A 27,244-nucleotide genomic window follows, 5' to 3' on the forward strand; every position below is an offset into this window, starting at 1 on the left:
TAGCTAATAATAGTAATAATCGTTTGTCCTTATCTGTCACTTTAACTTATGTATTTGTAAGTAAGGGATAAACATAATTGAACTAAATCAGGCCCGTAAAGTTTATGAATAAAGTGGTTAATCTTTATTGCACAAAAGAAAAACCTTATAGTACAAGAGGCGGACTTAATGCCATAAGGCATTCTCTACCAGTTAACGATGGCTTGTCCTCCAGCCCATTTGATCGATGACCTCCTTTGATTATTTATTTTTAATGGACGCCAAAATCCAGACAGGAACTTCGATTTTGACATTTACCACAGTAATGCAGTCGGTAGCAATGTCGCGCTTCAAAATTGCTGCAGTCGACTGCATTGCTGTAGAAAACGTGAAAAAGGTCATTCAAAGGGTAATAGGGTTATATACACCGCGGGATTTAATAACCCGAAAGATTTAAACCAACGATTTTAGAGCCTAATTAGAGTATATAAAGTTATATAACACATAGTCCAAAAACCCTTAATTTAAGAGATTAATTATTTAAAACAAATCACAAGTAAAAAAATCTCAATTCTAACACACCCTTATGCGTGACGTAGCCACCAACTAATTTTACACGCAGACGCACTAACTACATGGTTATTAGCCAGTTTCACTTAATTAAGTTTGATATCCTACAAAAAGGTTTCACTACCGAAATTTTGTTCTGTTCTCAATCACGAGAGTACAAACTATTTACCTTTACGATAACTGGCTGATAGTTTGACGAAAATGACGAAATTGATGTCAATAAAATGACATATTTCATATGTCACACAAGATATGCGCAAGATAACATCTTTAAATTTGATTGACTGTAATAAATAAAATTCATTTAGCGGATATTCACTTTGTGTACGGATTTGGAAACCCGAAGAACTATGTGCTTCCGGCACGACGGACCCACTTCAGCCTAGAAGTTCGTAAATTGGCTAGACGAACAATACCCTGAGAGGTGGATTGGCCGTGGAAGCAACGTCCTAACCTGGCCCGCCCGGTCACCCGACTTAACGCCATTGGTTTTTTTCAATGGGGAACTCTGAAAGATAAGGAAGGAATACTCAACACCAGTGAACTCTGGAGAAGAATTATTAATAAAAATTCGAACGGCTTCCGAAGAAATAAAGAACACTTTTGTAAACCTAAATAATGAAATCCGTTTAAAATTAAATCTTTGTGCTGAAAACGGTGGTACACACTTCGAAAACCTAATTCATTAAATTAATAAAAAAGCGTAATTGTTTAACATAGTTGTTTATTTTACTTTACTCAGTATAAATCAACACATCGAGAATTTAAAATACGTACTGATAAGCATGATCGATATTTTAACAAAAGGTCATTCAAGTAATCATCCCTTTCCAGCTGTAGTATGAGTTAAAACAATAAGAGGCATGATTTCTTTCGGATATAATCATGGTTAATGGCTTTGGTTACCTCACTCAAAGGAAAAGATTTTATCGCAAAGTTTCAACAATAATAACTGCACTATACCTACTACCTACTACCCTACCTACTGTTGACACCGCTCCGAGCCATCGAACGGGGAGCGCGTGTTACTTTTTATCAAAATTCCGTTATTCGACACGTCGCTTGTCGTGTCGTGCATAATATTAATATCATTAGTTTTAGTGTCGAGTGTTTCCCGCTGGGGATCATTTACTCGACGCCTAAGTACCGGCGTAAGGGCTGGAGTTGCCGTACTACAAGCGGTCACGGAACTCACTGGAGCCACGCCTAGCTGACGTGGAGCTGCCTAGTCCCTACAACATCCACCTTGGAGTCTCCGCTACCGGACCCTAGTCAGGCCAGTGTTATTTTCAGTGCGCTCATCTACCCAGTGCTGTTAGGAACGGACAATATAGTTATTTTTAAAAACAATATAGTTATTTTTAAGTAACCTGAGGTTTCATTGACCCGCGACCCTACCATAGCGTGACCTAGCGTTACAGTGGCAGTGATTTAATTTGTACTGAAATAGTAGTTTAATTAAAATATATAATTGGACCCATGTTGATATAACATTATTTACTCGTACTGTCGTCAAAAATACGTGATTTAAATCTTTCGGGTTATTAAATCCCGCGGTGTATAAAATGAAATGATGCATTAATAAAACTTTAGTTAATTAACAATATTATATTAAATCATTAACAACTTTGACAGCACGATCTCTTCGCAGGTAGGTGCTCTACAAGGAGTTTATATTACAACATTATTTCCAAGAAATAATCTCTCATTGTTACGAAAATGTTGGTAGGGTGGCTTTAGGTTACTTTTCGTTCATATCGTCTTGGATATGGGTGAACATGGTGTTAATACACTCAGTATCAATCAACCTGTAAAGATATTGTAGCCTGGCCTTTTCTCGAAAAGTCTTCTAGAAAAATTTACGCTCATGTCGTCTCGGATATGAGTATATTTGGTATCAGTGCATTAAGTATAATATCCTGAACACAAATATATGAGATGACAAGCGCGAAAGTGGTGAGGGTAGTTGCTATGACGCAAAGTTTTTACCATTTTTCTTTTAAACATACCATGTGGGGTACCAAATGAAAGGGTCTTGTGAGTAGATCACAAATATGTAACACACTGTAACACTTTTACTACTTAATCCAACAAATTATTTGAAAACGTTCAAAAATTTCACAATGAGTTGAATTCCAACTGCTCTAAATTGACTAATCCCAAGTTTCCTTGCAATTATACGTAATCGAGGGCCAGGCTCATACTAGTTCTCATGTCGCGATGCGCTAACGCTAACAAAAACTAAGCGTTACGAATTGCTGACATTTGCTTCTTTTAGTTTCACTCTACTCAAGCATCGGATGACAGGATCGTTGAAAAGGGACAAACATATCCTTTGACGTTACTCTTCTCGTGAATTGTCAAATTTTAAAATTCGAAATTAGCTTTGGAATTTGTCCGGGTGGCTATTCGAAGTATAACTTGGTGGACGGTACTTACTAACCAAATAAGCTTGAGATCCAGTATCATAGATAGTTGTAAGACTTCAAGGGTCTATTTATATCTGACTGTGCATCCTGTATTCTAAACGTTTTGTGAATAGATATAAAAATTGACACCTATCATTTTTCACATAAACACAGACACTTTATGCATTGAATTATTAAACCTTAACGCAATGCCATAAGTCATAAGGTATATTTTCCTAATATACCTTGATGCTAATTCGAACTTTGTTATAAAAGATGTCATTTTATATCATTCGCGCGTGCATTTCACTCGTACTAGATGAAATATGTATTGGTGCGAGCGAGACGGTTGGGCGAATGATAACAAAATGATATCTTTTTGACATCTTAAACAAAGTTTGACTTGGCCTCTGTGGAAGCCTGGAAATACAGCATACTTCATTGACTTTTTATGCTGGAAATTGATTTAATAATTGCGAGAAAAATAAGTATGTTATTCTTCAATAACTTGTACAGTTACTGTCAAAAAACTAGAAGTGTCCATTAATTGTGTAGAACATTATTTGCTGTTTGTTTCCAATATCATGCTGCTATTCTGCAAATATAGCAGTTCCTCAGGCAGATAAATTAAACATGATCGAAACAAATACTATTAACCACAATAGTAAACTTTTCTCTCAGTGTGGGATATTCTCGGTCATGAAAAACTTACAAAGTTATTGTTTTTTTCATTAAATCTATAATTAATATTATTGTCGGGAGAAATTCTGACCGTGTAGTCGTGTAAGCTTCATAGCCCATTCTTCAAAAAATCTCTAGTGTGAAATTACTGTTTAGGTAGTATAAAATAAAAAATAAAAAAAATGTTATTTCTCAAAAACGGGAACAGATATCAAGTTGTTAATTCGCAGCCGGGTATTCAATATGATATATAATTCACCCGTGTAGAAACATTTGACTGTGCAATTAATGTAACTTTAACTTTATATTGACTCCACTATTATATTATTATAAATAACAAAAAAAAAAAAACACTAAATAACGAAAAGGCGCGTGACAAAATCAATACCATCGCCTTCAAAACCTTTCGCCATAATCGCGGTTCGCACCTAGGTATATTTTTAATGTGAAACTTTTATTCTATCGCCCCAAATTTTTGAACTGTCTATCAGCATATCGCAGGCATTACATAATTACTGCATTAGTAAAATTCTACTTTATATCTAATACTTAGAGTTCATGGACTTTAAAATAAGCATACGACTTTTTGTTTTCGAACATCACGGATACAATACTTAATTCACGAAAGCTGATATTTGCTTCTAATATCATACAAAATTTTAAGGACCTTATACCTTTAAACGAGCAATTTTTGTATGTATACCTATTTATTGATTTATATATATTTTTTGAGGATCTCGGAAACGGCTCTAACGGTTTTATGAAATTTGCTATATGGGGGTTTTCGGTGGCGAAAAATCGATCTAGCTAGGTCTTATCTCTGGGAAAACGCGCATTTGTGAGTTTTTATAGTTATGTTGTCTGAGCAAAGCCCGGTCTCCCAGATATTAGGCTTAATACCGTAACAAACTATCTTTATTTCTACGGTGAATGGTAAATAGTCATGTCATAATAGGAAGTTAATAGTCACATACGACTTTTTGTTTTCCAACGTCACGGTCAACGTCCCAACGGTTGGCTAAAAGAATAAAAAAAATCGGCCAAGAGTATGTCGGGCCATGCTCAGTGTAGGGTTTCGTAGTTACCATTCTGTCAGAATAGGCCAAACGGGGGCTATTAGTAAGTACATATCATGTAAGTACATTACAAGATTTACAAGGATAAGGGAGTACCTTCGCAGCGCTTTTTGTACGTCTTTTTACTAAGAAGAAAAGATATTTTTGCAATAACTCAAACACGGCTGGACCGATAATATTCGCTATAATTTTCATTAAAAAGTATTTATTAAGCTTTTGTTTAACGATTCTTTCATATTTTTTGGAGCCATGGTTCAAAAGTTAGGGGGGGTATATATATATATTTTATATTTATTTCTTACGGAGCGATTATTTACGAAAATATTAACTTTATCAAAAAATGGTTTCTGAATACCCGTATTCGTTTTAAAAGACCTATCCCACACTATTATTGAAGCAAAAAAAAAAAGAACATTTTTTTATGGAGGCACGGATTTTTTTTCGGTATTTCATTTTACCGTTCTGTCGCCATGCATGATTTATGTATCCATGCCAAATTGCAGCTTTCTATCACTAACGATCACGGAGCAAAGCTGCGGACAGACAGACAGGCGGACGGACATGGCGAAACTATAAAAGAGTTTCTAGGTGACTCCAAAACCCTAAAACGAATTGAGGAACACAATGGGGCAAGAACGTCTGAATCATCTGTCTTTGATGAACATAGAACATGATCTCCTTGAAGAAATTGACACAGACCCATAATACATCAATTTGCAAATATATATATATATAAAATCACGAAAAGTGAACGGCTACCAACTTTGTTTTTAGGGTTCCGTACCCAAAGGGTAAAAACGGGACCCTATTACTAAGACTCCGCTGTCCGTCCGTCCGTCCGTCCGTCCGACTGTCACCAGGCTGTATCTCACGAACCGTGATAGCTAGACAGTTGAAATTTTCACAGATGATGTATTTCTGTTGTTTGTTATAGAACAACAAATACTAAAAACAGAATAAAATAAAGATTTAAGTGGGGCTCCCATACAACAAACGTGATTTTTGACCGAAGTTAAGCAACGTCGGGCGGGGTCAGTACTTGGATGGGTGACCGTTTTTTTGCTTGTTTTGCTCTATTTTTTGTTGATGGTGCGGAATCCTCCGTGCGCGAGTCCGACTCGCACTTGGCCGGTTTTTTTTTATCCTCTTAACCTAAGAAACTAAATGAAACCATCAGGGGGGCCCGCGGACGAATGTGCTACGGGCCCCGCACCAGCTTGCTCCGCTAATTTTCGCTATAAAGATTCGAAGGCAAGCATGATAAATGCGGTTAACACTTTTAGGCTTTTTATACGAGTATCTGTCTAATAGATATTTTTTATCTCACTCGTCCTGATCAATCATCGCGATCGCAATCAAAGCAAATACAGTGATTGATTGCGTTGTTTTGACTATTATTATTGAATTTCATATCGATTAAATAGTTATATGTACATCCAGCATCAATATTAGCGGGTAAAATAAAGCACCAAAACTATTTGACATCTTCTAATAGGTTTACAAATATTATAGTCACATTTTTTACATATATAGGGACCTGTATTTCTTATGTAAAGCTCTGAAGTCAGCAAAAGAGTCCAGTATACACCTAATCATCTACATTAATTAGATGCTAGAGGAATCCCATTCAGGGAACATTTATTTAGGAAATTACTCTTAACTTATAATATCTGCGCCTGTTTTATCTAAACCGGCGGAAACGCACCAAGAATACCAAAGATATATATGTACTTAATTAGGGTGAGGTTCATACTGTTCGTAGTTATTTTCTATGATTTTAAGTAAACCAATAGGACTAGGTATGGATTTCCACACAGTAAGTAACACCTGATTCAATAGATTAGGTATTCTAAGAATTGAAATATTTTTTTTCTACTCCAGCACTTAAATGTGTCAATTAAATGACTGACAGTGATATCTAAAGCAATGTCATTTGAATGCTTTGTCTATAGGCTCATAAGATGACTGCTAGCAGTCATCTTATGAGTATAATACAACTGCTTTATTTTTTTTAAAGATACAAGTTCCGATCATCTTGATTGAAAGAGGTATGTTTTCATTTACAATAATAACTCTTTTTTTTTTTAAATAATAACTCAATTTTTTTTAAATAATAACTCTTTTTTTTAATAATAACTCTTTTTTTTAATAATAACTTTTTTTTTTTTTCTTTTTTTTTTGCTGCAGCTGTCATAGAAAAAGTAATGTATGCAACAGCTCATAATTGGTTCTTAAAATTCTCGGGTCTTTTTTTACAAAACTCGACTACGTCTCGTTTTGTAACTTCGACCCTTGAATTTTAAGAACCCTTATTATATCACTGTTGCATAAACTACTATTTTAAATCTGAATCTGGTATGTAGTTGTAGATTTTACAACTTCCAGGTTCTGACTTTTTAAATCAGTTTCCGCCTACTAATAAAAATTATACCTCGTTTAAAAAATCATATTTAAGTGTTTTCACATACCTACACTTTACATACCCATAAAGTATGTCTATATTTCCCCCGAATCCAACAAAATACCGGTTTATAGTTAATACCTAAGCAATTAAGCAATAAAAGTCTAAAAGCCTTAAATGATCCAATTATGATATTTAGATCAACACGCTCGAAGCACTCGCGCGCTCGTGGGTCTTTATCCCAAGTTTCCGTAAAAAGCCTATAATTAAAACCATCAATCACCGGTCTGTCTGTTCGGGCTATATACGCTTTAATTATGAAATTTAACGGAAAAAACTAAATATCTTGGTTGTTAGTTAGTGTTAGGTTTTGCGATCGATATGAAGGTTCCGTAATGAATCATTACGGAACCTTCATATCGATCGCAATGTATCCCCAATGTACGTAAAATTAAATAGTAACCACAACACTACAAGTTTGTACTAGTTTACGATAATATAACATTATTGTATTTATATTATTTCAAACTTGTCCGTCTCTTTTAGGCCAATACCAGCTGTGTTTAAGTGAAAGAGATAGAAATAACAGTATTACTATCTACTATGTTAATTGTACTTTCCATTGTTATCGTCTAAAAGACAAAGCAGATGTCGTTATCACTTATCGCTGTTACCTGCAACCCTTTTTATGCATTAAATAGAAAGTTGACATCAGTTTCTTACTATCCCTTGTCGAGTACGTACGGAAGTGTAGATACTGTGTTTTTTGGATATTTGACATTTGCTTGTTTACTGGAATTTCGCCTGCTATACTTGATTACACACGGCCTGAACTCGGACACCGATTTTGCTTTGATTGGATTTGGCGATTACTGGATACTGAAAACACCACGGATACTGCAAAACTACCAAGTTTCAAGGTAAGATAATGTATTTATTATTTAACATTTTTATCCTTTTCATTGTATAATCGAAAGTAAGAAAATAAAGGCTGAAATATAATTATGGCCACGAACTATGACTATTGACTTGAGTCACTTGCCTATGTTCATAATTTGGCCGTGTAATGTATTAAACCTACATACATACATTATTACGTGCGGGTAGTTCTAAAAACTCGTATAGCTAGAAAATGTTGACACAACTCCCTAGTACTCCCTACCCGTATGCCTCTGACCACGGACGTAATGTGACATCCGAAACCTTGGGCCAAATATTAAATATAAGTGTTACGCGATTAAGTCCCGTTTTCATTTAATAATAGGTATGTGTGAAAATGGTGTTAGTTTAAATCAATATAATAATTTTGTATTTGTAGATTGAGTTGCAATGTTATTTATATTTAGACTTAATAAAATAATAATAACTTTGTACGTAAAGAGAGTTTATTAAAAATAAATATAGAAGAATCCGTTTATTTATTTTATGCCTATTTATTGTATTGAAGCAGTTTGCATTGTTTTTTGTACTATTCAGAACAATATTAATTATTCGGTAAGTTCCCGGGACTTTAGTCCCGCAAAAAAATTTTGTCGTAAGGAAGTCTCCACTTTTTATCTATGTTCTACCAAGTGTAGGTAAATATACTCTGCCTATTCCGATCACTGGTAATGATGTATATACGTATATTTAGTCAGTAAGAGTAAATATACAAGTATAACCAAGTACTAGATAAGACATTCATTTAGGACATACAATTAGACGTGTGCGCCGCGCCGGCGCGCCGCCGCCGCCGGTCTTTTTTGCCACGCCGCCGCCGCCGATAAATGATCGGCGTGAAATCGGCGTGACCTTGAGTGTTGTTAACTAGCTATTCCGAGTTGGCATCTGGATATCAATATGGATTTTTTGTATAATATATGTTACAGTTGTCAAATGTAGGTACATCAATTATTAATTAAATGAAACAGAATAGCCAGTTACACAAACTATTTGACACACCAATTAAAGTAACGAGTTATCCTAAGTATTCAAGAAAAATTAAGGAGCAATAATTTATGAAGTAGAATTTTTTCCTGTTAATTGTGAATTCACATTGCCTCACATACGAAGGCAGAATGCTTCATCATGAAAAGACTTACAACTAGGCAACGAAAACAGGGCTCATGTAATGGAGTCAAGCAAAAATCTGAGAACATTGGTGTGCGAGTTTTCGAGACCCTGAGTTTCCTAAAAACAGTCGTGTGCCAAAAATGTCTAGAAGAAAGAGACAGAGTGACAACACTGTAGATTCACTGTCAATCTGCCCCTGCAAAATGCTTGCCCCACGGAAATGTGCAAGCTGTAAATGGGTAAAGCAACATTATTTTGTCACTCGATGCTATAAATTCTTGTAACAAACTGTGCTACTATTGTCGCCTTCCTGGCGGGACTCTCCTGAAGAAAGTTGAAGATGAAAGTTCTAGAGAGGTCTTAAGAACAACCATTCCAAGACCAAAGTAAGGCGATTACGTAAAAGCGAGTTTATATCTTGGGTTGATAACCAGTGCCGGTGGTTGCACCGCCGAGATATTTACGCCGCAAATCTGGCATGGCTAAGAATGATATGGCTAAGGCTAACCTCGACAAGATCTGGAAGAATACAGGTATTCGGCGTGCAACTAAAGTGCGCTTGGTACGAGCTCTCGTGTTTTCAATATTCCAGCTTCCAGCGCTTTTGAGATCTAGTGTTAACGAAGATTTCTGCTTATACCTTGGACAGCTAGAAGAACAAACCCCTCCATAATTTCTCAGAGAGCTCAATATCGCCACTCAAATCTTCACAACATGCCATGGGTGAGCCCTTAGATTCTTCGGACATATTAACCAACGCGTGATGTGGAGAAAAACATGAATTTAGGAATTAATGGCAAACGTGCTCGAGTTGGAGCATGTGTGAGATCGTAGACCGCTATGAAGAGGTCGGCTTGCGGCAGTCTGACCGCGCAAAATGGACACAAAGTACCTACATGTGGTCGTAATCCTCAGCAATATGAAAACGAGAAAGAAGATAGTTACGCCTCAGTGAGCATGGTGCTTACTGCTTGTACGACAAGAAAACCAATAAATAGAAGCCATAGTGGAGTTTTGTTTTGTTAAAGTACGTCATTTTTAATACGATAAGCCAATGAAATAGATATTGAGAGTTACCGATCGGATCGAAGGTCATTGGGACCAGGTAATCCCTTAATGCAAGCCAGTTAGTAGAGTAATTTAAGTTATTATAGCTATGTTATATTTATTTACAAACCCTAGTTTACTCACAGTCTATTCAAAACCATACGTAGTTCACTGACCAGCAACCTAGATTGATCAAATTTTCAAGAAAAACAACAAATTAATGATTTTTTTTTAAGAAACCTGAAAGTCAAGGTCACGCCGAAAACACGCCGCCGCCGCCGATTTTTTGGCAAACGCCGCCGCCGATAATTTTTTAATCGGCGCACACGTCTACATACAATATAGTCTATAAATATTCGATCAATCAATCAATCAATCAATTTATTTTGCTATAATAAGGGTTGGTTTACAGGTGTTATTACAATGTTATGTACATTCCTTAATTAGCCATAATTAGCATGCAAAATATTCACAATTATTTACATATGTACCAATTCAATTGAAACTTAACTAAATAACTAAATAATATTCTATACCTAAATAATAAATATTTCTAACATTACAATACAATACACATTACATTACAATACATTACATTACATTACAATATTTAATTCCCGTGAATGTGAATTTCAAGTGAAAGAAATAGAACATATTATTTATAAGTAGGTATTTCACATTGCTGATAGGTACGTCACCAGGTTTCAGAGTAAAATATTAGTACAAGTACAAAACAAATAATATATGTATGTTTTGACGACCGGTCTGGCCTAGTGGGTAGTGACCCTGCCTGTGAAGCCGCGGTCCTGGGTTCGAATCCCAGTAAGGGCAAATATTTGTGTGATGAGCACAGATATTTGTTCCTGAGTCATGGTTGTTTTCTATGTATTTAAGTATTTGTATATTATATCTATCGTTGTCTGAGTACCCACAACACAAGCCTTCTTGAGCTTACCGTGGGGCTTAGTCAATTTGTGTAAAAAAATGTCCATTAATATTTATTTATTTATTTATATGTACTCGTACCTAGATATTAACTTCATCACACAGAATACTACAAAAAATTAGGTTGTTGGTACTCTGTATGTTATTTGAAAATATAGAGTAGGTACAATTAAATGGGACTAGAGTCCCATACACGATTAATTTAATTTGCCTAGAAACAAAAAAATTGGTAAGTCAACTCAGATTTTATTATTTCCTAAATATCAGTTTATTATTAAATCGGGTTTTATGTTCAGTTTTGTATTCTCTTATATTTAATACTTAATGTTTGTATAATCTTAGTTTTTTTTTAACATCTAAATAAATACTAGATGTATTTATTTAGATATGTACTTTAAAAATATATGAAGTTGTGAGGATTGAGCTTTTATATTTGTGTATTTCGTGCAGATAAATCCCCAGCACTCCATAATTTTTTTAAGTTGATATGGTAACTAATATTGGATGTTTCAATTATTTTGATCCCATTATTAAAAATCATCGTCAATCATAATTGCTACCTACATTTGATAAAATAACATAAAAGCTATTCGCGCAAAAGAATCTGTTAAAGCGGAACGCGGAACCCTACACTTGCGCTGGAAAATGACGAATTTAGTCGTCAAACTTCATTAGAGCGAACTTGCGTAAAACTGGTGTAATTGGACCTTATACATAATGCGGCTCATGAATACATCTACAAGTAGCTACCTATACCTACTATACTACTAGAAATATATACTATTACAGTTAGAAACGTCAATAGTGTAATGAATGAACGTTTTCTTTCACATTGCCCGATTTGATATCGGATGTCGGATGGAATTAAAGTCATCTGTGTTTTTCTGTATTAATTGGACCCCTGGTCGTAACGTAACTGCAGGCACAACTGAAATAAGCGGTTTCGCTCCCACGCTAAATTTTGTATGTATTAGGTAGCGCTTATAGAGGCCTGGCCTTTTCTTGAAAAGTCTTCTAGAAATCTATTTTCTATTTTATCAGTTCATTCCGTATGTCCTGAACACAAATAGGTATATGAGATGACAAGCGCGAATTAGTTTCACTACTTTCTCTAACAAATTATCAGAACTCATAATTTCCTGTAAATCAAACGAGTCATGACGTTCCCTCGAGCCTTGCCCCTACAGGCTAAACGCGAGCATACACTATTATCAAACCGCATTAAAATCAAAACCTACTATCATACTATCTACGTTTCATGGCACAGCTGTAAGCTATTAGATTATATCTCTCTATCGACCTACAAAGCGTGTCACGTATCGACTGTCAAATTTATCAACCTCGTACTTTTCTCCCCGCTTATTCTTAATTATGAACTTTATAATGTAAATAATAGCGCCGCTTTTACAATTAAGCAATTGTAAGAGATGCGATATTGGTAAAGTTACCGTGTGACATGTAATGTATGCTTGCTAGTCCTCGAGTAGGTATCAGCATTGCCTCATGACAAACGAGCGAGGATGTAGGTCGCTGGCGGTGTGATTATAGCAGGGCACATTACACTACAGCCTGTAACATTGAAATCAGCTGTGTGTGTGTGTGTGTGTTTGCCCATGAACTCTTACAGTGAGTCATGTGACACACCGTTTCAATTACAGGATGTAACAAAAATAGCGGGGATCCGTTTAAGGGTATATTCGGTATCGTGTTCTGATTAGGAAAAAGTAGAAGAAAAAATGTTTTTGCTATGACGCAGGTCGTCCAAGTCGGTCAACCCTCAACCATAATTAAGCGGATCCCCACAATTTTTTTTTACCTGGTATATCCTGCGACCCCTACGCCAGTTTACCGCATATCCTTAATACAGTTTATTGTTTCACAATACATATTATCAATGCATCTTTTATCTCACTTAGATTTTATTGGTAGTGTAGATTTTATAGATCCTGCTCGTTACTTACCTACTTTATTTTCGTTACTTACGCCACTTAAGATACTCCATAATAGTCTTGAAGTGTATTAGACAGAAGCTTTCTGAAAAATTTACACTTTTCTGTTGGCTCTATGGGGGACTGGTAGAGAATACCAAAAGACATTAATAAGTGTAATAAATAAATTAATTTGAAACGACCGCAGAAAATAATAACGATATTCCAATAGGTAAGAATCGGTCAGATTTAATTTAGCTAAACTTATTTTATAATAATGCAACCGACAAGATCGAAAACAGGTACCTAGTTACTTTGAATACCTTCAAGGTATGTAGGTACATAAAAACTATTTACTACATAATATATATTCGAATGACGGATCTGGGTCATTCGATATACGCAATGCTATTGGTTGGTGTTGAGTCCGGGGCGGCCAATGGTCATAGCTGAGCCAATGCCAGCTGTCATGTGTGACAGGTGACAGGTCAAACTTGTGACTATTTAAATCATGGTATCGCTTTTCACCGTAGAAGCAGAATGTCTCTAATATTATGTCTTCCACTGAAAAAAAAGCACCACATTTTGGTATATTACGTAGTGTTACAAAAAACTTGAGCCACGATTCGATAATTTCTATCAAGTAAAAACTAATAGAGGTGAATCAGGTGCATTGGTATGTAACAAGTAAGAAAGAAGAACGACATACGACTAAGGTATTGCCGCAAGTACTTTTTCATGACTCACAGAAAAAAAGCTTCTAAATTGCCATTGCAATCGTAAGAATGCAATTATTTTCTTTATACTGATACTTCAGAAGAAAAGTTAACATTAACATACACATGGTCTCCGCTTATTTATGTTATGATACCATATTTACTATCTAAAAGGTATCATGTCTCATTTCAAACTCGCATTATCTATAAATCTCTGCCCATTAAAAATGACTATACCCATTTAAACCAAGCCTGTTATATCACAGAGCCACACGTCAACGTTTTTGTCGGGGCAACAGTCCATCAACGCCACACCACTCAATCTAAACTAACGAATTCGCTTTTTGTCCTGCTCGCACCAAAATGTGTGGATGAATAATGTATGACCCGTGTATGGTGCGCGGACGCAGGATCAGAAACTGATAATGCACATATTTTAGGTTAGGCTAGGCTAGATTTGACCTAGAAGGGAAAGGTTTCCTTAGGGTGCTCTCGAAATCATCATGTTGTTTATACCTACTTAAACTCAATTAATGCGGGAAAAAGAGGAAGCTTTTATTACGCGGAAAAAAGAGGAAGGTTTTTAAACAATGGCTGGCACCGTCCGGACAATTAGGTACATAAGGGGTGATATTGATGATAATTCATTTTAAACATCGTGAAGAAACCGGACTGATCCCAATAAGGTCTAGTTTACCCTCTGGGTTGGAAGGTCAGATGGCAGTACCTTTCGTATAAACTATTGGTGCCTACACCAATTCTTGGGATTAGTTGCCAAGCGGAGCGGAGCGGAATAAAGAGCCTAATTTTTGGTTGGGAGTGTTGGGACATACGAATAATGTCAAAACCCCTACCGCCATGCCCCACAACAAGCGCCCTTCCGAGATTGCAGTCGGTTATTTTATACCAATGTTAATTTCAGTCAATTTAACTTTCGTAAACTTAAAAAAAAAACTTTAGAAATCAATTTAATTTAATTTTGGTACATTTGGATGACTACTTCAGCAGCGTGCAGCGTTACTCCTGCAGCGCTGGTGGCGTCGCTGCAGCAGCGGGAAACGGGAGATATACTGTCAATTTCCTTAATAAATTGAGTGACCAATTGATCATTATAGTTGCGACAGTAATGCCAAAGCAAGTCAAAACATTAGGTAAAATAATAAATCATGGCAGGTTTTGTGATATTACGGCCATGTCACAAGTTGCCCAAACTGGCAAAAAATTAAGTCCAATTGCGCTCCTCAAACGTAATTGGTATTGTAAACATAAAATATGAAATGTCTCACACTATATTAATGAGTTAACCTAACCCATCCTAACCTAACCTTCACTGCTGACCACAAAACATTGCCATAAACACTAAAATTACTTACAAAATGAACTTTAAAGTTCATATAGTAATCGTAATAGAAATCGTGGAGAACACTAAAGTTCCATTCTATTAACTTTTTATTACCTATCCATCAAAACCATATTTGTAAGCCTAGCGCAAATATAGATGTAACGTCGACGAGTCGTATGTGACACCTCTAGCGTCTAGTACTTACCTACTTCCTAAACAAGGTTTTTTTTTTCAAAAAGTCTTTTTCCTACAGTTTGCTAACGTGGCTTTAAGCGAAACTTGTAGATGCAGGCATCCATAAGCCTACATAATATCTTGCGTTCAGGCAAAATGTATGAAACTTTGTCAAAAACTTCGCCGAAAAATAAGTCCAATAGAGAACACGGCACGATTTATCACGTAGGCAAATACACAGTATACTTTCCTTTTCCCAAAAAGGGTTCCTTTAAGTTTATACATACTGCTTGTATCTCCAAAGTTTTACCGCAGCTTAATGGACTAAACCAGCCCGCACTTAACTTTTTTGATGAAGATCAAATAAGTGTTAAACCGTCAGTGAACACATAACACGTTCATCCGACTTGCGCAAATATAGCCCATTCAAATCGATCCCATTCACTTTCGCGAATCAAATCGAACCGCGTGCTTGCGAAACGAAATTAAATAAACATTTTACGATCTGAAGTTGATTAAATTAGAGTTTCCTGTATTTGCGTAGGCGTAAGTTGACTAAATGGCGTAAGTTTAAGGGTCAGTTGCACCGAACCGTCTGTCATCTTTAAAACGTTCGCTAAATGTTATACCTTTCTTAGTTCTCTGCTGAGTGACGACGTCAACTTTGGTTGGTGGAACTGGACTTTACCACAAAACTTTCAATACTCTCATACATCAGCGTAATTTGTATTAATTTCACTACATCAATCTTCCTTTCTATTTGATTAGGTATCTACGCACAAATAAAGGAGACCGACCGTGACACCTATGCAGATATATTTTTTAATTTCCAAAAATATCCTCTATTCTCGTTATTTAATGTTAAGTATGAATTAATTTCAATTTTGACGACCACGATGAAGGAAAGTGAAATCGTTCGCAAAAAGCTCCTAAGTAGGGTTCATGGTAACTCTATAGGTACTGACATATGATTAGGAATCTGGTTCAGCTCCATTGTTACAGGCTTGACAGTCAATGCGATACGATGTCATACGATTCAAAATTCATACGTTAGTTAAAATTTGGCGAATTGCAACTGTTTCCTGAAAAATACTCTTCTGTTGAGAGTTCGAGCGTTTCAAGTTCAACCCGGTTTGATTTCGTTGTCCGTAGGTTATCTACATACTTATAGAATACATAATACACAGGTCCAAGTACAGCAACTATGGGAACCGCTTGAATGTGAAACATGCAGCGTACTCGTCATCATGTCATTTCACAATGCAATGATTGACATCATATAAACTTGTAATTTCGCGTCGTAAAAAATGATGAGGTACTTGGCGGTTTTTACAAGGGACAAATACAGCAGTTACCATCCTTATTAGGTGATATTGTCGATAACATGCCGTTTGCGAAAGAACCGGATATTTTGAGATACTTTTGAGCAATAAAAATGCAAGTTTACCAATTGTTGTGCAAAATATAAGTTGCGTGTTCTTGATAGTTTTGATAGTGCTATCTTGCACTATCAAAATTACGCGCGCAATACGAGATTATTATACATCTACCGAAGTATTATAAGAGTATAATTATCGGTCTTAGATAAAACAAGTACATATATTAGAAAAGCAGAACTGACTACGCTATTAATTAATAATTAATAAAGACGCGCCAACGCAAAAGTACCTAGTACCTTAAGGTGACAGTCTATTTCCAACGACAGCTGCACTACTGTTCATTTTACTATGGAAATTGACAGTAACAGCGACGCGTTCAGTACCGGTAGTGCAGCTGCGGTCAAAAATGGAATGTTACCGTAACGCAACGCAGCAATACAATGTTTCGTGAGTTTTGAGATTTTTGAAGTGAAATCTTCTTTAGCGGCGCTGTCATGGCAGTATGTAAATAAACATGTCAATGAAAAAGTGTGATATTATTTGAGAATGATAATAATATATAATAAATAAGAATACTGCCTCTGTTTCAGGCTCTTGAACCCACCATCACCGTGTCGGAGCAGCGATTATCGGATCAGGTGCGCGTCATTCAGCGGCTAAAGCGGTTGGATGACTTGACACTTGATCGGCTTCGCCTGGAGGCTCTCTCTGCTTGCGCGGCCTCCACCTCGGCGCGGGACCCGCCCGCGACGTCGCCGAATCCGGTGCCCGCACCCGACCGGGCACCGGGGGCACCGCGGTTGGATCTCAACGCCGACGAGGAGGAGACCGCGCAGAGTGTGAGTAGTACAGCCAATGAGCAACTGAGGAGGACTCTGGATGAGGCGATTACGCAGTATCGCTCCACTCCCAACACTAGGCCACGATTACCACGTTTGCCTATGAATAGACGCAATCTAGCGCTAATGGGAGCCCTAAACGCTTTACTAGAGCCATATTTGCGGACTAGTAAAGATTTAGATGATACGCACGCGATCATGTATTGCGGAGCCATCGCGGCGTGCCGTGTTGCACGAGTCAAGTTTCCGGACTCTGAACGTGCACCTAGGACCGCCGGAGGCGCCCCCGCATGGCAAATACGGATCGAGCGACGTATCAGCTCCTTTAGGACTCTTATCGCAAAGCTGATCTGCTTCAGGGGGGGCAACAATCGCCCCCGAGTAATGCGCTTTGTAAACCAGGCGTTCGCGGGGACGGATATCAGGCCCCGCGACTACATGGCCAACGTTACGGAGCGCATCGACTTTCTAAAGCAGAAAGTCTATGCATGGGCAAACCGTATTCGCCGCTACAGAGAGCGTGTGGATCGATTCCAGCAGAATCGTCTTTTCCAGAGTGACCAAAGGAAGGTGTACCGAAAGTGGGAGGAAACCAACCTTCGTGAGTCCGACACGCAGCCGCCGGATCCTACTGTCATGACTGACTTCTGGCGTAGCATCTGGTCGGTGCCTGTCGGACACACCGAGGGGAGTTGGATGAATGTTGTCGAGCGTGAGTGCGAGTCCATCGAACCTATGGGGGTAGTCACTATCACCCCCGATGACGTAAGTTGTGCCATCCGCACGACCCAGAACTGGAAAAGTCCTGGGCCGGATGGATTGCACAACTTCTGGCTAAAATGGTTCCGATGCTCGCACTCCTGCTTGGCAGCACAATTTCAACAAGCCCTCGAGCTTGGTTCTCTCCCACCTTCCTTAACAACTGGTGTCACCTTCCTGCTCTTCAAGTCCGGTAGTACCACGGAAGCAAAAAACTACAGACCCATCACATGCTTGCCTACACTTTACAAGCTCCTTACATCCATTTTGAGAGCAAAAATCAACGCGCACATTGTCGCAAATAATATTTTGGCTTCCGCTCAAAATGGATGTAGGGTTGGGTCCCGTGGTACTAAAGAGCTCCTCCTCATAGACATGACCATATGCCAACAAATCCGGCGGAACAAGGGGGCCCTCTCAGCCGCTTGGATTGACTACAAGAAGGCCTATGATTCGGTGCCTCATTCATGGCTGGGGAGGGTCTTAGAGCTGTATAAAGTTGATGCAACTCTGAGAGCCTTCCTAAGCGCGTGTATGGGGCGGTGGACCACAGTCCTTCGTCAACCAGGAGGCGGGAATGACCGCTCTGGTCCGCAGGATTTTATAAGGATTGAGCGAGGAATCTTTCAGGGTGACAGTCTGAGTCCCCTGTGGTTCTGCCTAGCTCTGAATCCCCTCAGCACCCTGCTGAAAGATTTGGGACTAGGTTGCCGGCTTCGGAGAGAGGGTGAAGTCATTTCTCACCTTCTGTACATGGATGACCTCAAATTATTTGCACCAAATAACCAAGACTTGTTGGACCTACTGAAAACTACCGAAGTCTTCAGTAGTGCCATCAACATGGAGTTTGGTGTCGATAAATGTGCGGTTATACATGTAGAGCGGGGGAGGGTTGTAAATTCAACAAATTTACAACTCTCTGAGACAATGGCTTTCAGATCTATCTCTGAATCAGAAACCTATAAATACCTTGGTATGTCACAGTCGTTGGGTATTGAGGACGAGGGTATTAGACGGTCGGTGAAGGAGCGCTTTTTCAGTCGGCTCACAAAAGTCCTTAACAGTCTTTTGTCAGGAGGCAACAAAGTGCGCGCCTTCAACGCCTGGGTAATGCCCCTACTCACATACTCCTTTGGCATACTAAGGTGGACTCAGACCGAGCTGGACGCCCTGGATCGGAGGGTCCGATCACTGCTCACCGCACATCGCATGCTACACCCACGCTCGTCAGTTATGAGATTGTACATCCCACGGAAATGTGGAGGCCGAGGCTTCCTAAACGCCAAGGATCTCCACAACCGCGAGGTGTACAATCTCAGGAATTATTTCCTTAACAACGAGTGTGGGATGCATCGTGATGTGGTGGCAGTAGACAGGAACCTCACGCCGCTCTCCTTGGCAAACGAGAACTGGCGCAAACCTGTGGTACTAAGTACTGCGGATCGCAAGGCGGCATGGGAGAGTAAGGTGCTACACGGGCGGTTCTACAAGGCCCTCACGGGACCTGATGTGGACCTGCTCGCGTCGGTGAACTGGTTACGATTCGGGGACCTCTTCGGAGAAACCGAGGGTTTTGCCTGTGCAATTGCGGACGAAGTAATGATGACGAACAACTATCGGAAATATATCCTGAGGGACGGTACGGTCGACATTTGTCGGGCATGCCGCCGTCCCGGAGAGTCACTCAGGCATATCATTTCCGGTTGTTCTCATCTTGCTAACGGCGAGTACTTGCACAGACATAATCTCGTAGCCAGGATTATTCACCAGCAGCTTGCTCTTCTATACGGCCTTGTGGACCGCGAAGTACCGTACTACAAGTATTCACCTGCGCAAGTTCTCGAGAATGGTCGTGCCACGCTCTATTGGGATCGATCTATCATCACTGACAGGACTATTGTTGCCAATAAGCCTGACATTGTGATAATAGATCGATCGCAGCGCCGGGCCGTGCTCGTTGACATCACCATCCCCCATGATGAGAATCTCGTGAAAGCCGAGAAGGACAAGTCTAGTAAGTACCTAGACTTGGCTCACGAGATAACCGCCATGTGGGATGTTGATTCGACGATCATTGTTCCGATAGTTGTTTCAGCGAACGGTCTAATAGCGAAGAGCGAAGAGACCAACATCTTGAGAGACTCTCGCTAGGTGGTTGGATCAAGGGTCAGATGCAGAAGGCGGTGATCTTGGACACGGCGCGGATAGTCCGCCGGTTCCTCTCTCTGCAGCCCTGACCACCGGCAGCTTGGGCCTTGCCCCGCTGCTGGCGGCACCCTAGGTTAGGTTTTTTATAATATGTTTATACGTATTTTGTATTGTTTTTGTAAGTGTTTTTGTATTTTATTTTTATATCCATATTATAAAATAACCTAGCCTAAGAGTTCAAATAAATAAAGAGTATAATAAATAAATAGAATACCTCCGCTAAACGTATGTATCGTGTTACCGGGCGTCGGTAACATAGTGAGGTGAGTTTTCACTTCTATCGGCACTCCCGGAGTGCAACCGTTGTTGCTTGTTTTTTATAAGTTAGATACTGCACTAAAGTCCCATTTGTCAATGAAATTCAGACAGGTAAAAGGTGACATTCAGACATAGAAGGTAGGATCCTATAGAAGTGGTATACGCGTGCCTCCGCGAGGGACAAAACATACGCAATGCGACACTATGATTGGTCGAATTTATTTGTTGCCCACCATAATCCATACTAATTTACGGTGGGGAATAAAAAAAATGTGAGTCTGTGACAAGGACAAACAATAATAGCGCTTTCGCTGCTACTCCTACTGAAAGATACATAAGACTATCCCGTTCGGTCATTTCCCTCCACCCCTCATGCCCGATCCAGTTCCAATACTAGATTCATGCATTCAAACTGTAATCACACGGAATATATCATAGCCGACTGAATCAAGCCGTTTTCGATATAGATATACTATCGGTGGATATACATTTTATATGTAGGTATAACATAAAATATTAATTGTTACTATTTTGACGACGAACAAACGCGTAAGTAGGTCGTTAAAAAGGATGCTGAGATAATCTTATATTTAACTTATCATTATGATACATAGAACTAGTACAAAGTTTAATATTATTAGACAAGTTATACAAACACGTCACAACGCATTAAATCGATATTTTTCTGGCACGTACCATTAAGCCCAATTTATTACCGCACTGACCTTAACGAGTTCGGGTTCACGTTAATAGTTAATTTGAAAGTAATACCAGCATACATCAAAAATATAGTAACGTGTTTGAAAACAGTAAGAGAGTCGCAGGGTCATGTGTCATGTCATTAGACATAGAAAGCCATAAATGTTGATCTATAGGTTACAATTTTTGAAGAAGTAATATAAACAAATTTAATAAATAAGGTCAATAATGTGCTGTGGGATAAATGTAACTGGCCTTCATACCTGGGCCTTTTTAGTTTTACACATTGATTAGTGTTTATTGCGATTACATACATTTTGCTAGGTACTTACGAGGGGTGTTCAAAATATTCTCGGTATGAGAATGAAAACAAACAAGTACGAAAAGTTTGATACACTTAAAAGATCGATCAATTATTTTTTTTAATCCTGCATAAAAATATTTTTTATCTTTGGTGTAAAAATGCTCCTCCACTGCCGCCTTCAATGCTTCATCATCGGAAAATTTATCTCCACGCAGATCCTTTTTAAGATTGGGGAACAAAAAGAAGTCGCTGGGGGCTAAGTCCGGACTATACGGTGGGTGAGTAACAGTTTCAAACCCACATTCAACAATAGCTGCCTTGGCAATATGAGCAGTATGGACGGGGGCGTTGTCATGCAGAAGCATAACACCTTTGGTTAACTTTCCTCGCCTCTTTTCTTTGATTGCATCCTTTAATTGACGTAGAATGTTAGCGTAGTACTGTCCTGTGATATTTACACCTTTTTCTTTATAATCGATCAGTAATACTCCTTCACAATCCCAAAATATCGTGGCCATGACCTTGCCAGCTGAAGGGATGACCTTGAACTTTTTGGGATGAGCTGAACCCTTAATGTGCCACTGCATGGACTCTTGTTTACTCTCTGGGTCATAATGATGAACCCAGGTTTCATCTCCAGTAACTATTCTTTGCAGCACCTCATCAGGATTTTCACCGCACAGGTCAATAAAATCGGAACAACAAGCTACACGCATGTCTTTTTGAAGCCGAGTCAGCATTCGCGGAACCCATCTTGCACTTACTTTTGACATATTAAGATGGTCATGGATAATATCATGTACGGTACCAATAGAGAGATTGGTTACTTGTGCTATAGATTTTACCTTCACTCGACCATCTTCCAATATAAGTTTTTCCACTTTATCAATATTTTCTTGTGAAGTAGCTACTACAGGCCGGCCAGGTCTAGGGTCGTCTTCAACACTCTCCCTTCCACGTTTAAACTCGCTTGACCACTTTTGAATGGTAGATAAAGAAGGAGCAGACTCACGGTAAACACAATCCATTTCCTCTTTTATGGTTTTTTGATTTTTACCCTGTTTTGTCAAGAATTTTATCACGCATCGATGTTCTAATTTAGTTAACATTGTCAATTCCCACATGATGTTCATGTTTGTTCAGCAATTGCAGAAAAACAAAAGAACATCTCGGTTCGAATTATACTTTTTTTTAATGTCAATGAATAAACCTTAGCGGCCAGTAACGAAAGAAATTTTAGAAGAGGTTGTAAGATATCAATACCGAGAATATTTTGAGCGCCCCTCGTACAATCAAGGTAATAGTTAGCCACATACCCATATTACAACCTTAACTTAAATCTTAGTTAGCCCAAGTATAATCTAAATTCCTTATAAGGTCCATTTTCTGAGAGTGTCATAAGAACATATTGTACATAGGTACTGAGATTTATCTTAGATAAGTACCTGCCTACTTCAGGCATTACATGTAGGGCTAAGATGGCCGGCTCTTTATCATTTGTCACCATGTCTGTCACGTTCTAACATATAATATGTAAGTGCGAAAGTGACGCATGGCATGACAGGTGATAAAAATGCGAGCATGATAGCTGGTCTGGAATAGGTTGCCAGCTTTTGTTTTTTTAATAATTTTCTCTAGTATAATTTTATTTAAATTCCGTATTAATAGCCGTGACTTTTTAATTCTGCCACAAAATGCACGTTGTTTAAAGAAACAAACTAACAAACAAAGCTAACAAATAATGAACAACTAATGAAATACAAACGTTATCACGCTGCTTCTAATCTAGCGACTGTGCAGACAGCAGAGCTTAATGTGATTAACAGACGGATTTCCGTTGACGACTCGTTATTTCGTTGCTGTGGTTTAGGCGTTAATGCGACATAGACGAGTAACAACTAACATTAATAATACAAACATTATTTTATTTCGAAATGTTTATTTAAGGTCATACGTAAGGCTCGTAAATTCAAGTATTGTTAATTTTGAGTCAGTGAGCATAGTTTTATTTGTGGATATCTATCAATCTTTCTTATTTATGTTAACTCAAAATTAATTGAGTTTAAATCATTTGGAGATGTCATTGAAGTCCTATTCCTTAACAAATTAGTATTCTTGAATACTGATTGATATTAAAATCACTTAAATTTAGATACAACTATAAGTGTAAAGCCTGAGTAGACGCTCGAAGCGGAGCGTTCGGTGGGGCGTGCAGCGTGGCGTCGGGATCAGGAGTAATTTGAGCAGCGTGCACTAAGGCCGCTCCTATACGTTTGCATTTGTTTAACATGCACGCCACACGCCCCGCCCCGCTGCACGCCCAACTCGAGCGTCCACTCAGGCCTTACACTAAGAATAATTTTAAAGCGTAACTTCTAGCTTACCTCATCTTGAAAAGCTTTGTGAAGCGACTCCTTATTGTACTTCTGGTCTCCTTGTCTCAGAATCCCGGAGCACTGCTTCAGTAGTGACAGCCGCATCCTCTCTTTCGCACTCTCCTCTTCCATAAAGGACATGCGGTGTCCATTCCTTGGAACTCCCAACAAGTCCTTGGAATCTCCTCCATTTTGTATTTTTACTTCTAGAGGTTTTGTTCCGTTGTTGTCAGTTCTCCCGCCATCCGTTTGGTCTATAGTTATTGTTATTTTTTCCGGAGTTTTTTCCTCATATGCGTTTTTAGTGTTGTTTACTAATTGACCGTTAGATTCCATGTTTTTTTCGGTCATTACTGGTTTATTATGATCATTTTTGCAAGAGCCACTTTATATCACTTACATTTGTAAGCGTTAAAGTTCTTTGTGTATACTTATTGCATAGATTTTAAATAAACACAAAATAATCTGCAATAAAATCACGTTGGACCACCGGTTAAAGAGGCTACCTTTTCATTTAAAAATGATTTATTTCACATCTGCCTACTTGCTAGTTGCTACTCGCTGAAAAGAAATCTCTCTGTAACAATAAGCCGCCTAACTTTACTAAATTAACCTTACTTAATTCGTAAATTCGTCTGTAGTTACGTAGTTATTTTTTTGTCTATCCCACTACGTAAGTTATTAATAACCATGTTTAAAAACCACATACTTAGATACCTATTATTAAAAATATCTGGGAGACCGAGCTTTGCTCGGTAAACATATAAAAACTCAAAAATTAGCGTTTTCCCAGAGATAAGACCTAGCTAGACCGATTTTTTGCCCCCGAAAACCCCCATATACCAAATTTCATGGAAATCGTTAGAGCCGGTTCCGAGATCGCCGAAATATATATACATATAAATAAATAAATATATATATAAATAAATAAATAAATATGCAAGAATTGCTCGTTTAAAGGTATTAGATATATGTCGTGTTTTAGAAGTGTAGGTACCTATGAACAGCTTAATCATACGAAATGGAATCCAGTTTTCGAGTGGTAGTAGTTCTAGCAATAGGCGTGATAAATGTAATCGAATCGTACATTTCGTGCATATGTAATAAACATCATAAATTACTGCACCTAGGCAGAACGATTTTGCGCATAACGTGAATATGCTAAATATTACTTTCAGGTTGTGCTTTAATACATTAGGAAATGAGACATAATGATATAAATATATATCGTATATATTATATCATATAATATATACCTTTAGTTACCTTACAAATTAATACATTACCTATATGTAAACCCACCTTTAAATAATGGGGTAGTCATCGTAACAAAGAACGACGTCGGGTGTGAAACACGTAAATTTACCTATATAGATTGAACTTCAGTTGAATTGTCACAAGATTATAGAATTTATAGGTAAGTATTAGCTGTTAAGCAAGACATGTAGGTATTTTTTTATCAATGGAAACTCTCAGGATCCATTTTTATAACAGGTATTGCGAGAATGCTCAGTTAGCTGTTTGAAAGAGGTTTGAAACGAAGTTTAGATAACTTCAAAAAGCTAAATAATTGACTACCACTTTGGCACTTAAATGCTAAAATCTAACATCGATAAAGTAATGGTGATAAATCAGTCAATTAAAGTAACCAGGTGAAAGTCTCAATTGAACGAATAAATCTAATCAAGACCACAGTTTCACTTTTTATGGCAAAGCTAGTTTTTAATGTGTGTGCGCAAACTCTCAATATTGTGTCTCAAGAACTTTTGAAGCGATTAATCAGCAATTAAGACACGATGACGGGTGAATATTTATATAATCCGCCATACAATTTTCCTGTCACACGTAGGTAGGTGTTTATGAATGTATATACAACATATTTATTTGTTATACATGTGAAAATTGACTATTTATTAATTTAACACGCCTATTGTCGAATTATATGTACTTAGTTCTTAACGTGAGGTATTTCTAGATTAATTAAGACAATGGGAGTGACTTGGGCTACAATAGTTTTCTAGTTAAAACTTTTTTTTTTGCAATTTTTATTGTAGATACCTACTCAGCATTTGCCGTTGCATACCTTCAGGGTTAAGCACAGACAAGACATCCTCTAGACTGAGCATAGTAGCGCTACCCCCTCTGCCACAAATAGTTTTACTCCATCTTCGAGTCAAAGTGTCTTTGTGTGACGTCCGTGTCTTTGAACGGACCAATCACGGCACGGGACTCGCTTCACCTCGTCCCCCGCACCCCAGTATTTTTGGCAGCATCGGTTTCATGAAATAATTGCTCTAAACTCCGTCTAGAGGATTCCTAGTCTATGGGGTTAAGTCATGATGATGCCTTTATATTAATCCACATACGCTTAAAAGCTTGTTAATTAATACAATCACGGAAATAGCCAGCATACTTGGAACAATGTAGAGATTGTAGAGTGGTTCCGCGATGTCACGCTCGCCACCTGTGGCCAGTTATGATAATGGAATAGCTGAGAGTATTACACAAAACGTGTAGTCGCTATCAACCGGACTTGGGAATCCGCGTATTTATTAAAAATTAGTTACCATAGCGATATAGTATAGGTACTATTTTTTACCAACACTACTACCTACTGAAAGCAAATAATACTTTTAGTATATCGCTAGTTGATGTAATGTCAGTCCATATTTAACCTAACGTTGACTTTATGTAAAACGTAAGAGAAAAGGTAAAAAAACAACGGGTTGCACTCCGGGAGTGCCGACAGAAGTGAAAACTCAATGACTAGTCCAAAATGTCTGCAGCACTAATGTATAATTGACCCATCCTCCTTTCTATTGAAAAACTTTAGTTCCGAAATTGCTGGCCAGTGAGCTTAAATTTGTAGTTGTTTAAAATTCGAATAGAAATTGTAAATTTAAGTTACCTTGCAGACCTCGCATCTAAATATATTTGGTCATGATATTTTGAGTTTTATTCGCCAGTACTAGAGTTCACTTTTATTAGCGATTTCATCAAGATGTAGCTTTATTGAATTATATTGGAGTGATATAAAGTTAGAATGTAACTGTGAGATCCTCGTATTTCAGCCCGTACAAGATTATAAATAATTAAGTCCAGTT

General features: G+C 38.0%; 1 protein-coding gene across 1 annotated transcript in view; it reads right to left on the reverse strand.

Moving 5' to 3' along the window:
* LOC134659085 (NADPH oxidase 5) overlaps nucleotides 1–24,584 on the reverse strand; it is a 61,495-nt gene extending 36,911 nt beyond the window's left edge. Inside the window, exon 1 of the mRNA XM_063514694.1 lies at nucleotides 24,150–24,584. Coding sequence (XP_063370764.1) covers nucleotides 24,150–24,491 — 342 coding nt within the window. The 5' untranslated portion in view covers nucleotides 24,492–24,584. The remainder of the gene's footprint in view (nucleotides 1–24,149) is intronic.
* Nucleotides 24,585–27,244: the final 2,660 nt, after the last annotated feature.

The sequence above is a fragment of the Cydia amplana genome, chromosome 2 (genome assembly GCF_948474715.1).
Source record: "Cydia amplana chromosome 2, ilCydAmpl1.1, whole genome shotgun sequence".
NCBI lineage: Eukaryota > Metazoa > Arthropoda > Insecta > Lepidoptera > Tortricidae > Cydia > Cydia amplana.